The sequence below is a fragment of the Gadus macrocephalus genome, chromosome 17 (genome assembly GCF_031168955.1).
Source record: "Gadus macrocephalus chromosome 17, ASM3116895v1".
In the NCBI taxonomy this organism is placed as follows: Eukaryota; Metazoa; Chordata; class Actinopteri; order Gadiformes; family Gadidae; genus Gadus; species Gadus macrocephalus.
In genome coordinates, this window is record NC_082398.1 from 2382659 (window position 1) to 2400618 (window position 17960).

A 17960-nucleotide genomic window follows, 5' to 3' on the forward strand; every position below is an offset into this window, starting at 1 on the left:
GCGGGTATTGTTTACCTCCCCGGCTATTAATCACACACCACCTCCAACCGTAATTAACAGTGCAGTTAATTGCGTTTGGAGCCGGTGATTGAGTTACACAGGGAGGGAATATGATAATATGTCCGTGGTGATTGTGGGACTCTGGTTATTAAGAAAAATGTGTTGTTGTGAATTGTTTGGGCAAACCGTGGTTTTGTTTTTCAGGCACACACCAGCTTGTAAGCATGACGTGGGAAATCAAAGCATGCAGGTCACAGTGTGCAGAGCTCATCAGATAAGACGGCGTGTGGCGTCTCGGGGTTGTTCAAGGAGGAGATAAGCTAAAAATATATCATTATGGCGATCGCTCTTAAGGTTTCCAGGCATTTGATGTCATGATTTGCCTTGATGATGTGTACTCCAAGCAGTGGGGGAGGTCAATTTCGGGGCCATCCAATCTCTTTTTTCGGTAATGTGAAACACTGCGTGGCTGAAAACGAGACGTTTTTATTTCCTCTCGTTCCATCAGTCTTACCTGTCTGGTTTGCTGCTCCATTTGGTTAGCAAGAAAAAAAAACGGGTGAAACTTTAGTTGTAGTTAGTTTATGATTTCTCCCTCGGAACGGGAAAAAAAAATCACTATTTCGTACACCATAAAATCAGAGATCTTCTGCTTGTTTATCATGTTTTGTGTTTCTCTACGGCGGGGGATCTGGGAGATATGATTACCTGAGATAGAAACAACAGTGATCACGGCCCCGAGTTCGGCGTGTGAAAGAGATTAGTAACGCTACACTTGATAGGCAGCCTACCCCCCCCCTGGAGGTTTCTGGGGCACTTTCAACACCGCCGTTTTGTCTCAGGTGCATCCAAGATTTGTTCTTGGGAGATGTGCTTTAGAAATTGATTCGTGATGTTGTCTTGTTCTTGAATTGTGTGAATATTTGAAAAATGAAAATAACATCACTCTTACGAGATTCAGGAATAGTATGCTGGTCAATTTAACCATAAAGTGGTTATTTTAAATCTTTGAAGCAAATATAGATTATTTATTTCTCATAATCTTTTTCCCATGCTTGGTGTACAGGCTTCTATAGAAATATGCAATACTGTTACGATTCATCGCTGGCCAAAAATGAGCGATCGTCTCAGCCAAAAGTACAGCTACATCGTTATCATTCACAGCTAGACGATTTTAGCATTAATCTCAACCACTAATTCAGCTGTCCACAAGAACCACATCTCTGTTCTCTGCGATTCTGAGAAGGGGGTATCGAAGGGTAGAAGGTAAACATCCTCCACAGTGCATGTGAACCTGTGCTCGTTTGCGTGCACGCAGCAGCCAAAAGTGCTTCAGTGTTCATGCTGTGTGTCTCGGAAAGGTAGTGGTGAGCTAGGGGACTGTGTGCTGTGAGTGGAGAGAGAGAGAGAGAGAGGTGGAAGGTGGTGGGGGGCTGACGGAGAGGAGGTGGAGGGGCCAGGGCATCAACTCGGTGGGAGCCTGAGGGGCCTTAAAGCTGCACGGGGACATGAGGCACTGAGTCAGTTCCTTGCCTTCCCACGCTGGAGTGATAAATGGATGAGAAGCACCCGGTCCCCAATCCCCCTAAACCAAATACTTGTTTTGATTTGCTGTGAAATATACGTTACTGCAGCCTGTTCACTACAGTGCCTGTGTTTGTATGCTGTTGGTGTCGTGTGTGTGTGTGTGTGTGTGTGTGTGTGTGTGTGTGTGTGTGTGTGTGTGTGTGTGTGTGTGTGTGTGTGTGTGTGTGTGTGTGTGTGTGTGTGTGTGTGTGTGCACTTGTTTGTGACAGGTGGAGCCTAAGAGGCTTGGACTGAGAATATTCCTCCCAGCATGAGAGAATTATCTTGTTGTATGCACTTGGAAGATTTGCATATAATGCATTGTGCAGCCCTGAGTTTGTTTGTGTCTGTAGGTGAACGTTGAGGGTGTATATGCGGAGTGTCACAAAAAAATTGTGTCCACTTTGCATTTCATGTATTACACAGGTCCTGTCAATTCTGCACGACCGCAATGCGGGCTTGTCTACAAAAACACAGACGTCACAATCAATGCAGACTTGTCCTTTCATGAACATCCTGCCAGCCGGGCCGTTTCATATCCTTACCTTTTGTAGAGGAGGATTGCTATGACAATGCATATGATGAAGACCACGGCCAGCACTGGGCCCACCACCCAAATAAGCCCTTCCTCCTCGTCCACGATTGGCTGAGGGTCGATATCAGCTGACACAACAGGATCGGAGTAGGGGCTGGTGGCATACATCGTCTGTGGAACAGAAATGCAGAAAGAAAAACATTGATTTGTTGTAAATCCCAAGACACACACAGTACTATAACGTGTGTGTGTGTATGTGGGAGAGCAATGTGCGTTGCGAAACATCTTTGCCGGAGGATATTATTAACTATGGTGATTTACTGAGGGCTTGCACAAAATATATCACATTTATATCGATGTAGCGGTATGATCGAGGGGCATAATTTATAACGCAGAAGCTATATCAATTTAAATAACTGCTCTCTCTCGACAACATACATTTTTTACAACGTAAACAAACTCATGAAACTGTGCCTTGGATAGCACTTTGGGGCATATTTTTTCACTGCATTTATTTGTAACAAAACATCATATATTAACTTCATATATCCCCCTGACATACTATTGACAACTCTGAATAATGTGAGAACGGCGATGAAATATGGAGTGTGTGCGTGGGGTGGAGGAGGCGTGGCAAGGTGTTGGTTGCACATCGGGAGTGTATATCTACTGATCGTATGTTGCTCTCTTAAGGGCTGATCATGGTTCCACGTTCACGCAACGCAATGAACACGCAGACGCTTTGACGCAGTCGCGAACCATCATGGTTCTGCGTCAGGTTTTAGTAAGAGGACCAATAACAGCCCTTGCTGCTGCGTCGCCTCGACGGAAGGTTAACATTTATTGGAGCCGCACGTAAGGCCATTGCGATGAACGCAAGGAGGGTGCTGCAACGACGTAAGGGGTCCGTAACCCCCTTGCGTTGCGTAAACGTGGGACAATAATAATAATAATAATAATACATTTAATTTAGAGGCGCCTTTCAAGACACCCAAGGTCACCTTACAGAGCATATAGTCATCATTCAAAACTATGTAAAACAGACTAGGAATAAAAGGAAAACAGAGGTTAAACATGAAGAATAATAATAATTAATAACACTCAAAGACGCACCCATGTAGCACCCACTTGGTGGGTAATAATCAGCCCTTTACAGTGAGGTCTTGGTCCGACTGACCTGTGTGGCGTTTTACTTTGCATGTTCTGTAGAGGTGTTTGCGGTTCTGATTCCCTGCAAGCTTTACCTTCCCCACAAAAAAAACCTCACTGGCAAAGACATTACAACTGCCAATAGCCATAATTAGCGTGATTAGCCACTTTAAAGTTTGTGTGCTCCTTCCACAATGGAGCATAGCAAACCATAACGATTGCATTATCTCCTCTGCATGGCCACTTGATTAACTTATTTCCAATTCTAGGGGGGGTGGGCAGCGAGATAAAAAAATAAAAGCTTTAGGGGAGAGGAAAAAAGCCAATTGGTAGATTCTGCACTGTCCGTCATTATGTTTTTTCCCTCTTATTTTTCCCCTGCTCTACCTGGTCTGCGAGTTAGTGCGTGAGGATGGCCTTAAGTTTCCCCCTAGCTCATCAAATCCATCTTTCCGCCTGAAGCCGCCTAATCAGACCCCCTCTCTCTCCCCCCCCCCCACCCACACTTCCAGAACCCACACTTGCACACCACTCGATCTGCAGAGCTGCAGATAAGGACGACCGGGCACGCAACCGGCCCCTGCAATTAAAGACTAGCCCCCTTATCGAGGCTCCTTACTGGCGTTTGGCTGTGGTCTCGGGGGGTTCCACCACTCTACGTAAGGGGTGGTGGTGGGGGGGGGGGGGTAGGCCTTTGCGTTTGAGAGGCGAAGGAAGGGGCCTCAGATGGGTTTGAAGAAATGCATATCGCAAGGGGACCGTTACTCAAAGTAAACGTCCTGAAAAAAAAAACTAAAGACAGACGAGGAAGGAGAATGACGAAAAAGCTACCCGGCGCGCAGACACACACCTCTTTGAGTATAATTGTTTTGAGTCTGCACTAGAGGCGGTGAAATCAATATCGCTGAAGTCTTTTCATGTGTCCAAGGTAGCGGGGAAGAACGATTTTTTGAAAGAGAGGCAAAGGGAGATGGATAAAGGTGGTGGGGATATTTGTTTTGAGACGTATTTATTTCAAAATATACGAGTGCACTCACGTTCTCAGACATCTCCAGGATGGCCAGCACAAAGAAGATGTACTCATGGCCGTTCTGGAGCTGCTTGTTCTCAAAGTCTCCGTAGGTCTTGTCGTCACCCAGGGTGAACTCGGTGGGAAGGTCCTTGAAGTAGGCGGCGATGTAGGCTCTGGGCTCGATCTGGCGCTGGAAGCGAAGTCCCCTGCTCGTGCGGTTGATCTCTTTCAGCAGCTGGAAATTAATTTTATTAATTGAGTTAATGAACTAACATTTATATTTCTAAAGTGATTCCTAATTTGGGTTGTTCTCAGCCTCGTACGTCGCTTTGGACAAAAGCAAATATACAACGCTTCGTTACTCAATTTAAACGTGATGATGACGATTGGCAGTTCGTGAAACAAAGTCACATACCAATGTCCCCAATTACATATTAAAGACACACCTGCCTGTGTGTGTCTGAAACTATAGCATAAAGCCTAGTGGCATGCATTCGACTATAGTATACAAATACCTGTGTAAGATATGTGGCGCTATGTCGGCTCTGATAATATGCATACACTGCCTAAATGTATGGACAGTTTAACGATAAACAAGCTTGGATAGACACAATTGCAGTTATACACAAACACCATCTATTGCTACTCTATTTCAGTACATTGTCCGCCTTCTGTGAATGTGTATGGGCGTGGGAGTGTGTGTGAGTGTGTAGCCAAGTGAACGACTGCAGGGTGTGTACGCGCACAATGTGTGTGTGTGAGTTTGATCCTATGTGTGTACTGTTTTTGCTCCAGGCCTGTAGGTCCTCAATCAATGTCTTCAATCATTTCCCCTGTCAACACAGTTAAATCTAGCTGCCCTTGGGAAAAAGTTGTGAAAAGGTGAGTGCTGATATTGACAAACAAATAAATTCTGACAGTCTGACTTCTTTCGGGCAACCGGGCAAGGCTTGCAGACACGCGCTTGAGGGCAGACGCCATAAACCCACAGTCCGGATGAGACACAATGCGGTCGTAATCATTCAAGACAAGTTAACAACCCAGATATTAGCTTAAAAAAACGTTAAAAACCGACTTACGGCTGTTCTTTTAGACTGTACAATCCTGTTTAAAAAAGGGACGTTTGCGTTACATTGCGTACCTTCGTGACATACACGTTTGGTCGTACAAGGAGCTAATCTAGGAAGGCAACGCTATCTTTTGACGAACCCATTCATGCGTTTGCATGAGCGCTGCATGTAAAAAAATATGTATGAAATACATAATCATAATAAATGGTGCACTTTCCGAATGTTTCCAAAGAGCTGCATGCCCATTGGAGCACAGATGCGACAGACACACACACGCACGCACATGCTGGCGCATTATCTCGGGTGGTTAAATAGAAAAGTTGTCGAGGACTTTTGCATAACCAACGGCTTAGCCAGTCCCTAATTTTGTTTCCAGGATCGAGTGCGGGGACGCAAAGACCTGATGCAGCTCTTCATGTAATTACCGTACAGACCCGCGCAGAAGGAGGTGCGGGGAACGCGCTGCAGTGCACTCCAGCGCTACTCCATGCAGCCCTTGTCATAGGAGAAAATGCTATTTGTGGCAATCAGCGAGTCCCTCTCCTATGCCTTTTTCCCCCCCGTACTGCCGCCACAGGGAGTCCGATTACTACATCGCACCCAGCCTCGAGCACACAGTGTTTGGCTTTGTAATGCATGTAAATGGACGGCTCTGTTCCTTATCCGTCCCCTGTGTTTTTTCTCTGTGGGCATATTGTGGCGTTTGAATCACGCCGTGTAAACCGTGGCCATGACCACGACACCTACCTCCTCAAGGTTCATCTCGTCCGGGTTGTCCCAGGGTTTGAAGAACTTGCCCGTTCGCTGCTTCTTAAGCGGGACCACCACAATGTAGTATCCCCTGTGGGCGAGCACACACACCACCCATCTTTAGTGGGAAACGTTTCAGAAAGGACAATTTTTTTTAACACATCAAATCAAAGCCAAATCATTCCTAATAGTTAAATCACAGCAGGTCTGAGATTAAACAAAAGGGAAATCCGCACAGAGCCATTGTGAAGCTTTGAAACGGCACACCACACACAGTCTGTTTGTTTTACAAAGAGTCGCTGGCCTTGGCGGATGCGGCATCGAGATAAGGAGGAGAAAAAAGTTAATATATTAGCATTGTGCTCACAGAACTCAGGGACCCCTCTTTCATCTCGAAAGAGCCCCACAGTGAGCTAATTAGCCAGGCTCTTGATGTGCACCAGAGAAAGATGGAATTAAAATGATTTTTATCCCCTCAGCTGGGGCGGCAATGGAGATAATGGTCTCTGTCTTTTTATTTCGGCTGGAATTTCTGGTTGGGCAAAGCCCTAGCTGGTGTTACCCAAGCTAGTGTTAGTGTGCGTGGCAGCCATTAGCCCGCCACACTAATTAGCTTAAATCCTGGCATGACAGAGGCACGGCCAAGTGCACAGGCTGGATACAAAAAGAAAATAAACAACAAAGATGGACTTGAAGTGCGCGTTTGGAGACTAATGTGAGACGATCCAACGGGGCTTTGTTTGTTTTGACTCTAACCGACTTTAGAGAGCTTAGTAGGGTCCGTAGGCTTAGGTGATGCTGAGTTACATCATGTTAGCACACATACATGAAGTGGGCCAGATGTGGTTTCTGCTTTAGGAAAATTCTCTTACTTTGTTTAATGGCACAGTTACTAATGGAGACAGTCTAGAGCAGGGGTCGGCAACCCTAGGCACGTGTGCCACCACTGGCACGGGGCAGCATAATCATGGGCACACTTAAAAAAAATATATATATATTTTACTATTATTATTAAAGAATTCAAAGCACAATGCGGCAGCAAAATCATTACTACCGATTTTTTTTGCACTTTATTCTGTTTTGGGCATTTCCTCCCAGTGCAAATATGTTTCAATTAGTTACAGAAAGTAGTGTTCTGAAACGGGATCAATTGATCGTTTTTAAACCTATGTTGTGAGTAATAGAGAAGAAAATATTTTAAATATTGTTGCAAGTGGCCTGTATGCATCGCCTTCACATGGTATTGCAAAGCTGTACATGTCTTAAAGATATTGATTTGGATGGTTCCAGCATTCTCATATATTCTCGTTTTTTTAATTTCTCACAGTGCAAATATGTTTTTGAATGAGTTTCTGAAATTGGTGTTTTAAGATGGAACATTATAATTTGTAAACCCTTGTTGCAAATATAACAACCAAAAACATATTTAAAATGTTGATGCATGATTGTGGACTATATGGAAACAGTACAATTCCAGGTCTTCTGGAAAGGTTTTTAGTCGCTGTCATAATTCAGCCTAATATTTAATAGATTGTTGCTTAAGGCACACTCATTAACGAGAAAATGTCAAACTGGCACTGCATGTTGAAAAGGTTGCTGACCCCTGGTCTAGAGGTTTGAGTGTGGCGCCTCCAAGTCGAAAGGGGCTCGTATTTGGTTTCTTGTAGTTAAGTGAGAGCGTCCACGTTTTTCTGACTCGGTAGCTCAACCCACACATCCAATCTAATCCAATCCAATCCAATAGGTTGGAGATAGCGTGTTTCCCATTCCAACTTTCCATGTTCTTTTTGTGATGTCCTTTGTAATCATTAACGAGTCATGTGATGGTATCGGATCAGCGCATAGACTTGCGTACTCGACGATCCCCGATACTGCATTTTTTGGCAGTATCAGAGTAATTTCCGATACTGGTATCGGCATCGGAACAACTCTAGTCTCAAACCCACCAGCTCATAAATGTATGCGTCTAAGGGAACGACTGAGAAGCAGTTAGGGGTCGACTACCTAATAATAATAATAACAATAATTATAATAATAATAATCATATATTTAATTTGTAGAGCACTTTACTTTCAGAAATCTCAAAGTGCTACAGAGTTTAAGAGAGAGAAAAATAAAATAAAAGGGGTTGTTACAACATATATTACATAAACAGTAAAAGGGAAATTAGCAAAAGGCTTTTTTAAAAAGATAAGTCTTCAGTTTTTAATAGCGTCGAGGGCCTCTCTCACCTGACTTTCTCGGTGGTCAGCACGGGCGGCAGCTGGACGGTCACCATGCCGTCAGAGTTGGTCTTGCCGACCAGGTTGGGCTTGGTCCGCAGGATGTCGGGGGCGGTCATGGTGGAGACGCGGTGCTGCAGCCCCCCTGCGCTGTTCCCCCGGTTGGTGAGGAGGAAGGAGTACTGGGTCTCCGGCTGGAGCCCGGTGATCAGCTTCTGGGTGATCTTACCGTCCACCTCCACGCTCTGCCCGTTGTCGTACAGGATCTGGACGTGTGGGAGTTGTAGTTTTTAACACCATAAAATACAACCGTAACCTATATATAGATCTATGGCAACTAGATCTATAGATAGATCTAGAAGCACAGATGTCTTCGTGGCGGCCTTCACATGAACATAGATCTATCTATCTATGTATATATATATATATATATATATATATATATATATATATATATATATATATATCTTTGTATCAATCTCTCTATGCATATATTTATCTATCTAGAATAGTTATGTACACACACATATATATAAATATCATATTTCTTTAGTAGTTGTGTCATATCAATATGTTGCTATTATTGCAAATTTAGTCAATATCGCTCTCACAGAATGACAAGCACTCTGGGAATTTGTTATTCTACACTTTTAAACTCCTACTCTAACACTTTTAAACTCCTACTTGTCGTTGCAATTTATTGTACTCCACGGCCGCATTATGCTCATTATGTTTGACAACTACGCGATTGGAGCAGCCCTATTCTCTTCAACACATCTGGTGTTCCTGAGGTGAGCGTGCTGGGATGGACCTGACTCACGGTGAAGGGCTGGGCCGGGTTGTAGTTCTCGGGGATCTCCCAGGTGAGCAGCACTGACGTCTTAGTTGCGGCCTTCACGTGGAAGTTTTTTGCAAACACTGCTAAAAGAAAGGGGGAGTAGAAGATTTAGACACAAATCAAAAAAACAACTTTAGTGGTCATCCACCCAAGGAGCTTCCTGCCTGCGCCGCACATGCTTACCTGAGCATGAAGCCCGACTGAAATACAGCGGGCGTTTCAGCACTATATTAAGGCTTACCATACCCCGACCCCCCCCCCCCCCCCCTTCTTACCTGCTGACCAACAGCTTCAGCGTATAAAATGAATGGCTGACCTTTGCTTGGCTGACAACACAAGGGACAACACATACTTACTTTACGCTTTTGGTTAAATCGGTTTTTTTCGTTTTTTTTCAGTGCGACTAAATATAGAACAAAAAACGGGAGGCTTTGAAAATCGATCGGCTTGTTGTTTTGTCTCGGTTCGGCTGTTTTTGTAGAGATGGCTGCTCTTTTGGCGAGATTACAAGGACGAGCTGGTTTTAAAGAAAGGGTGGAGGAGTGAAGAAGGGGGAGGAGGAGGAGGAGGAGGAGGAGGAAGGGAGGGGGGGTAGTCTTTTCGGGAATGGTCCTACCTTGATCCAGCGGCTGTGTTCTGAATTGCACACTGGGGCTATATGGCCCGGGGCCCTTGCTGGTGAAGGCACACATTTTGATATCATAAGTGGTGTCGGGTCGTAGGCCGTCCAGGACGACGGTGGACTCGGGCGCGGTGATGAAGAGCTCGGAGGGGCTGCGCGGGCTGTTGATGTCCTTGTACTGCAGCGCGTACTTCACCACGTTGCCGTTGCGCTCTGCCAGCAGCAGCGGCTTCCAGCTCACCTGAATGGTGGTGGTGGTGCCCCCCTCGGCAGAGATGCTCTGAGGGTAGCCGCCGGGAACGTCCTCGTTGGTGGTCACCTCCTTGACCGTCTCCTCGCCGAAGCCCACCTTGTTGCGGGCGGAGAGGCGGAAGGTGTACGAGGCGCCCTTGTGGATCTCCTTGGTGGTGTAGTGGTTCTCGCGCTCGGGGAACTCGATCACCGTCAGGGGGTCCACGTCTTTGCGGCCGAAGCGGAGGCGGTAGCCTTGCAAGGGGCCGTGGGTGATGGCCGGGGGGTGCCATTGGAGCAGGGCCGTGCCCATGTTGGTGGTGCTGACCATGAGCCGGGGTTTATCGGGAACTGAGAACAGAGGTAGAAGAAAAAGGTGACGATGGGATGTTTGCTGATTCCCCCGCACCACCTGCAATACTTAGATGTTTAAATTCATCCTACCGGCAGTGTAAGCATACAAGATGCAGGTTGATTTCTAAAGTCCTGAGCACAAAGTAACATTATAATCCTCAATATTATTTCGGTCTCGCCATTTTCTGTATTTTTTTATAGATCTGCTCTATGTATTTATCATCCATTTCCAATTCACACTATCATTGCTCTGCCAGCATGCGCTCGCTGGAATGTGCTGCCTCGAAGCAAAATGGCAGAATATGTCACGCACACAGAGAGCAGTTATGCTTTTAAAAGTCTCTGGCACAACTCCCATAAAATAAGAAAATTACCCTGTTCCTACCATATGCTTTTATGATGCCAATAATAGCTACAATTAGCCACCAAGGTGGAAGAGAAAGAAAATTTCTCTGCCCACTCCACCAGGGGGGGGACTGAAGGTGTCAAGTGGAGGACCCAGGGTGCAGGCACACAGCTCCCACCTACCTGCCCCAGTGGTTGTGATGAGTTTGGGCTTGCTACGGGCTCCGTCGCCTTTGGTTGTGTAGGCAGCGACAGCCACTGAGTAGGTGGTCTCAGCTTGTAGCTCTGTGATGATCATTTCCTGTAGCAGAGTAAAGGGTACATTATTAGAGCCTGCTCCAAGGGCCTTGTGTGAGGTTTTATAGTCTGTGCCGGATCCTCTTATAGGATACATAGTCAAATTGATATATCTTATATAATTTGAAATGTATTATAGTACGCAATGAGTGGTGCTGTGGTAGTTTGTGGTTCAGACAAGAAAATATATATTTTCTTCCTCATCAATTTAAAAAAATCACTTTACCATCTGCGATTCAACATCTGCTGTTTCGAGGTGAGTGTTAATTTAACAGTCTTTGAGCAAAAAGTAAATAACCATCTGTCTACTATACAGTGGCTGAAACAGCACACAGTGATTATAATAATAAAGTCTTTATTATTATTATATTACATATTAGATATACATCTTGTATCCACTCACGTGTTCAGTTGAATCATCATATTCCCACTGGTTTTTGGAAAGAAAGAGGAACAAAATCAAAGATTTGTACTGTAGATCTAATTGCGCCTCAAATACAGACGACTGAATGAATACATCTTTGACTTGAAAACAACATGCAAGATAAAAAACATGATCGATGTGTCTAATTAGGTTGCCACTACCGTGCTGAGTAACATTAAGAAGTCATTAGTATAATTACCGGATCAATAATCTTTAATAATGTCTAATTTCTTACATCAGAGCATTTTCCCTTTCACTACAATTAGGGCAGCAACCAACTTCCTAGACAAACGACTTGACTGCGGCTGTTTGGGAGAGACTTTGAGTCAAGGTTAGGGGCATGGAGGGGAAAAGCAAAGACAGACAGAGAGAGATTGTTTGTGTGTGTGTGCAGTGTCTGAGAGAGATGAGGCAGCTGGCTGTGGTGGAGGAGGAGGAGGAGGAGGAGGAGGAAGCTACTATACCTGGGCGTCATCGATCAACATGTCCTTGATGACTGGCTGTCCCATGGGCTCCCCATTAAGCATCCTGACATAGTGCACCTGGTACCCTCGGATCTGACCGTGCTGCTTGGTGGGCATGGGCGAGCGCCACATCACTTTAATTGACGAGGAGTTGACAGCCTCCACCTCAACTTTACGAGGTGGCCCGCTGGGAACTGGAGGAAGAACACCATGGGATAATAAGAGAGAGAGGTCACAATTATAGAAAAACCCACTTTCCGCCTTTGGGTTAACACCTGGCCGAATCCAGGGGGGGGAAATGTGGGCGTGCGGAGGAAGGGGTCAAAAATTTGAAAATGCAGCTTACTGCACCCATCACCATATTTAGATCAATTTTTCAACAATGGCAAGGAAAAAGGAAAAGCAACGCCAAAGGCAGGTCTGACACCAATCTCGTAACATTACAAAAATGATTAGTGGATTTTAAAAACATGGAATAAAAATGTTTTATCAAAATAGAAAAATGAAGCCAAAGTCGGGTGCTTCAAATGCTTGAAGCACAGCAAGAATTTTGGCTATGAAGGGCAAGGGGGAAAAATGGATTAAAAATGATTATACTGCATGAGCAAAAAACATTTACAAAAATTGGCCTTGAACAAAATTCCTTCCACCTTGTCTTATTCCCACTGTCCCGAAAGCTGTTGCTCCTACAAAAAGCCAAAAAACAGTTGTACGTAGATTAAAAAATTGTACGGACAAAAAAAAAAAGACAGTGTAGACAGGAAGTGAGAGGCCGTCGGATCAAAAAGCCATACCATTTGTTGAAATTGATTCGAGTTGAAAAAAAAACGGTTAAAAACCCCCGCAAACTTTCAAAAAGTATTACAAAAGAGAAGAAAAAGAAAGCTAATTCCAACTGGGAATTGATTGGAAATGTCTCAAGCGTTAGTCATAATAATCGCAGCCAGGGGGAGGTTAGAAGGGAGGCAGGAGTAGTTTAGTAACTGCCAAGGGGAGTGGGTTAAACGGGGCTTTTGCAGCTGGGCCTTGTCGGAAACGCACACATACCGTCCTCCTCTGTCCGTACGAGCCGGGGCAAGCTTTCCGGTCCGGCTCCGACATCCGTGTGAGCAGTGACAGTCACGCTGTATTCCGTCCATTTCTCCAGGTTTTCCAGAAGGTACGTCGGGTTTTCCGGAGGAATGTCCGAGGAGTCGTGCGTGGTGGTGTCCTCTCCGTCCGGGGTCCAGTAGTGAACAGTGTACTTTGTTATGATCCCGTTCTGATCCTCGATGGGCGGCGGGCCCCAGACCACCACGATGCTGGTGGAACTGGGGCTGCTGCACCTGACGTCTTGGGGAGAGCCTGAGGGCTCTGATTGGTCCATTGTCAGTGGAGGTTCCGAAGAGTTTTGTTTCGTTGGGTTTTGTTTTGGGCACAGTTTGTTTTGAGGGGGGGGGTGGGGGGTTGGGGGGGGGGGGTGGGGTTGAGGTTTTTTCGGGGGGGATGGGAGGAGGCAGGTGCGGGGTTGGATGATGGTGGTGGTGATGATGAATAAAAAAATAAAAGGAAACAAAATAACACGAAATGAGGACAAAACCACAAACACGTGCGAAAATGAATTTGATGTCAATGGTATAAATCGCAAACAAAAAGCAAAGTAAAAGGTAAAGACCAACATGAACAAACGTGATTGATATACGTGTGATGTCTGCATGGATTTGTGAATGGACAGCTCTAGAATATTAAACCTACCTTAGTGAAAAAATTATATTGGCAATAACTCAATCTGACAATTGATCAATGTCTAGGATTTGCCCCAAATAATTATGAATCCTTAATAAGTTTGAGCCTCAAATAAATTTTAAATAATGATACTAATAATGACAAATTGTGCAAGCAGTTACCATCAATCCAAAAACATAAAGGTTGATGTGTCACTTAATTCATAGGAAAAATCACCAACCTTTCCGAAGCCTGTTGGTTTGTGGTAAAAGCCTGATATTCAACAGAGAGCTCCCCAAGAAGACATGACTGAATTAATAGACTCTAAGCACGTTCACATGCACTGTTACTTTATCTTACGTCAGTATTTACCTCCCCACCTACATCAAGGAACACACTGAGTTGTTTCCACTTCGATACCTACCTTCACCTCTGCCCTAGTCTGATTCAACCTTTTGCGGTGCAAAAGAGGATTTTGCAAGATACGTCTGTATCTTCTGTCATTTGAAACAATTGTTATATTTCATCTGAATATACCCATGATACACGACAATACAGAGCTTTCTATGAGCATTTCCTATACGAATATATATACATATATACGCCCCTCCCTCCCTCCCTCCCTTAACTACCTCTCAATGCCCCCTCCAATCAGACCCGATAAGGGCGTCCATTTTGGCTTTCCTGTCCTTAATGTTGGATTTTGACGTAGAAAGCATAGCATAGAAAGTTCTGCAAGCCTGCAAGTGTTCAGCGTATTCAGTTCGGCTGATGTGATGTCAGGAGACAAGGTTCTGGTTTTTATTTATAGATCGAAAAAAAATAAGCTCTTCCGAAACAACTAGATGACAGTCGGTATTAGGGATCATATAAATAATGCAATATGTTATATGCCCACGTCAGAATGTTTTTGCACAACAAAGGTAGAGTGTTTTTTTTGGTAACCTTGCCACCAGACTTCACAATAAAGGTCAGGTGTCTATTCAAAGTGAATAGGGAATGGCCAAGTGCACATCAGATACAAGTAAAACTAACCTCGATTGACCTTATTTCAGTTTTTTACATTTCAAATGCATCACCACGCAAGGCATTGTGTGCCTTCTGCCTTGTTAAACAAAATCAGTTTAATTTTCAGCTTGGCTTTCTGCACATGTACAAAAAGTGATGCATTTGAAATGAAAGCTCTATGCATATTGTCCACCACCGTCCATAAGTTGTTACAACTCTTCGGCACAGTCTCAGTATTTAGAGGTCAGATAAGGAAGGGGACCTACGTGTTTGTGGGGTTTCGGCCGATATCTCGTTGGTGTACGCCCCATCGCCATGCTTGCTCCGCGCGGCGAGCTGGAAGGTGTACGTGGTGAAGGGTTTCAGGTCCTTCAGGAGGTACGACGTGGTGGGCTCGAAGCTGATCCGTTTCTGTTGGGGGAAGGTGGCGTTATTTATGTCTCCACTTGTTTTGCGATAGCAGGGTTTCACGTGATGCCACATGACGTTACAAGTGGAGCCACCGTCATGGAGTCATAAGATTATAGGAAGTATGAAGATCGTGGTATTGAAATTCAAATCACGAACCTCCTCACCAGAGGAACTATAACTTGTCGAAGGTAATATGCAACCGTCATTGTGAATCACTTGCAATGAAAGAGGATTGCAAATTGTATGGGATGATTCAAGATGATTCAGTGTGATTCAGAGTTCACAAAGTTAAGAGTTCAATGATATATACTGAGAGCAGCTAGTTACCTCCTCCTTGTCGTCCCTCTTCTTGTACAGCAGTTCGTACCCCAGGATCTGGTTGTCCTGCCCTGTCTGCGCTGGGGCGATCCAGGACAATAAAATGCTTGTTTCTGACTTGGCTTCTCCTTTGAAGTCTGTCGGCTGTGAAGGAACTGCAAAATAGATTGACGCCAAGAGAGTGTTGTCGGTTATTACAAAATGCTGAGCCAGGCGTCACTCAAACCACGTCTGCAATTAGACCTGATATTGCGAGTAGGATTTAGTGGCAACTAGTGGTGAGGTTGCAGATTGCAACCGACTGAACCCCCACAATTATAATTTTCATGGAATTATACAATAATAACAAAAAGTCAATTGCATAGATTAAATTGTGTTATTTCCTCAATGAGCCCCCAAAGACTGTTAAACAATTGAACGACCCTACCTCCGGTCTTGGCGATGATCTGCAGGTCAGGAGAGAGAGGTCCGTCGCCCACAGAGGTGTAGGCCAGCACCTTGATGTAGTAGGTCTTGTTGGGTATCAAGCCCTGGATGGTGACGAAGTTGGACCCCCGGACGATCTGCTTCTCCCACACGTTGACATGCTGGTTGGAGTCCATGGTGTAGTACACCCTGTAGCCCATGATCTGCCCGTTGGCCTCCTCGGGCTCGTCCCAGTGGATGACCGCCGTGGTGGCGCTCAGCATACGACCCCTGATCTGTCTGGGCGCCGTGCTGGGCGCCTGCTCCGCCGTCTTGGCCTCGATGGCCTCGCTGGGCGGGCCGCGGCCGATGTTGTTCACCGCCACCACGCGGAACTCGTAGTCCGAGTAGGGGCTGAGGCCGCCCACGCTGTAGCGCGTGGTGGCCACGCCGTCGATCTCCTTGTACAGGTCCTCCGACGACTTGGACTTGTGCTGGATGATGTAGTAGGCCACAGGCTCAGGGTTCCCCGAGTCCCAGGTCAGCGTGATGCTGGTGGCGGTGCGCTCCGTCACCACGGGAACCCCCGGGGACTTGGGTAGCGCTGGTTTGAAAATGAAAATAATAGTAAGACCGATTCGGGAGAGGAATGGACGTTTGTGTTAGATTTGAACGCGCCATGTCAGAAACATGACGCGTGAACATACTGCATGTGTCAATGATGATGTATATTTTCATCCAAGACCTAAGAATGAAAGAAAGATCATGTGGGTTTCAGGTACCTCTCCGACCGTGTTCGAAAGAAAATAAAACCTTGAAAGGGGTACTAGGTGCCATTAATCTAGGGATTTCCTAGTGTTTATCTCCTTAATAATTTAGCAGTAAAATGTATGTCTTTAATTCCCCCGCACTGGCAACCCACTGAGATATATCAGGGCAATATATTGTCTTTATATGCCACCTGAAGCATGCTCGGGCTGAAGACTTCTGCCAGACACCGTTATATTGTGACTAATACCACCATGTTATGGCTGCTGCGATGAAAAACGAAATAAAAAACTAAGCTGGAGTGTTTGTGCATCATTCTGTCTGGTGTCATGGCATGCGGCAACACTGGAACACAAATCATCCAGATCTCTCCGGCGAGACGCTGCCTCGATGTGATTACCCCTTCTGATAACAGGCGTGTCCTAAGAGGATACCAAACAATAGCCACTCTTATTTTTTCAAACAACCCCTCACCCACGCTTTCACGTACACAAGCGGTGAGCGGGAGGATCTCCGGGCTCTGTGAGAGATAAACGTTACGCTGCGCTCTAAACCGGGTGAGTAAGGCATGGGGGATGTGGGGTCCGTGTGCCAGGACTTGTCTACGGCTTAAGGCTAGATCTTCTGCAAACGATTTATGGCATCAGGAAGGGGTGTTTAAAACGACTGCATGGATATATCGTTATCCATGCGAGCATGTACACATTAAACTAGACTTCAAACGTGACTTGAAGGGAGCCTTTTAGCGTTGGCGTATATGTAGAGACACTAAGTGTTATGGATGTATGTCTTCAGGGTGCAGTCAGGGGTTAGGGCATCTCTTAAGTTTGACAGGCGTTGGGGGTAGAACCCGGAAGCCCTCTTACATTTACATTTAGGGCATTTAGCAGACACTTTCATTCGAAGCGACTTGCAATAAGTACATTTGTCAGAAGAAGGAGAACAATATATCACTGTCGGTACAGTGAGGATGTTCATAGAACCAAGTGCTTGGCACTTGGGGTATGTTTCCCCCAAAAGCCGATGCAAATTGCAAGCCAATTGGTTTTCAAATAAGATAACTACTAGACAGTCGTGCACTCGATATGACACCTGTGATCACTGGACTCTGGTTTTTTGGCACCAACCAAGCGTCTGTCTTTACCTTTCACCGTGATCTGCGCCACGGCCTCGATCACCCCCAGCGTGGACATGGCCACGCACGTGTAGTTGGCCGACTGACGCACGTCAGTTAGTTCCAGCACGTTGCGTCCGATGGGCATGTCGTCCTCGGGGGTCAGGTCTTCGGCGCCCAGCATCCACTTGACGTAGGGCATGGGCGAGCCCACCGCCACGCACGTGATGTTGACGCTGCCGCCCGGCATGATCTCGTTGTCCGTGGGCGGGATGGAGAAGCGCGGCGGGACCCGACGGACTGGGGGAAGACGAAGTCAGTTCAAAACCAGGGAAGAGAAGACAGGGATACTG

General features: G+C 45.7%; 1 protein-coding gene across 1 annotated transcript in view; it reads right to left on the reverse strand.

Moving 5' to 3' along the window:
- LOC132445589 (receptor-type tyrosine-protein phosphatase delta-like) overlaps positions 1 to 17960 on the reverse strand; it is a 70160-nt gene that overhangs the window by 27051 nt on the left and 25149 nt on the right. The window contains 15 exon segments of the mRNA XM_060035669.1: positions 515 to 526; positions 2112 to 2272; positions 4288 to 4497; positions 6080 to 6173; positions 8314 to 8570; positions 9125 to 9222; positions 9759 to 10346; positions 10878 to 10995; positions 11395 to 11421; positions 11880 to 12073; positions 12927 to 13232; positions 14858 to 15002; positions 15330 to 15475; positions 15748 to 16329; positions 17638 to 17907. Of these exon segments, the coding sequence (XP_059891652.1) occupies positions 515 to 526; positions 2112 to 2272; positions 4288 to 4497; positions 6080 to 6173; positions 8314 to 8570; positions 9125 to 9222; positions 9759 to 10346; positions 10878 to 10995; positions 11395 to 11421; positions 11880 to 12073; positions 12927 to 13232; positions 14858 to 15002; positions 15330 to 15475; positions 15748 to 16329; positions 17638 to 17907 (3208 nt within the window).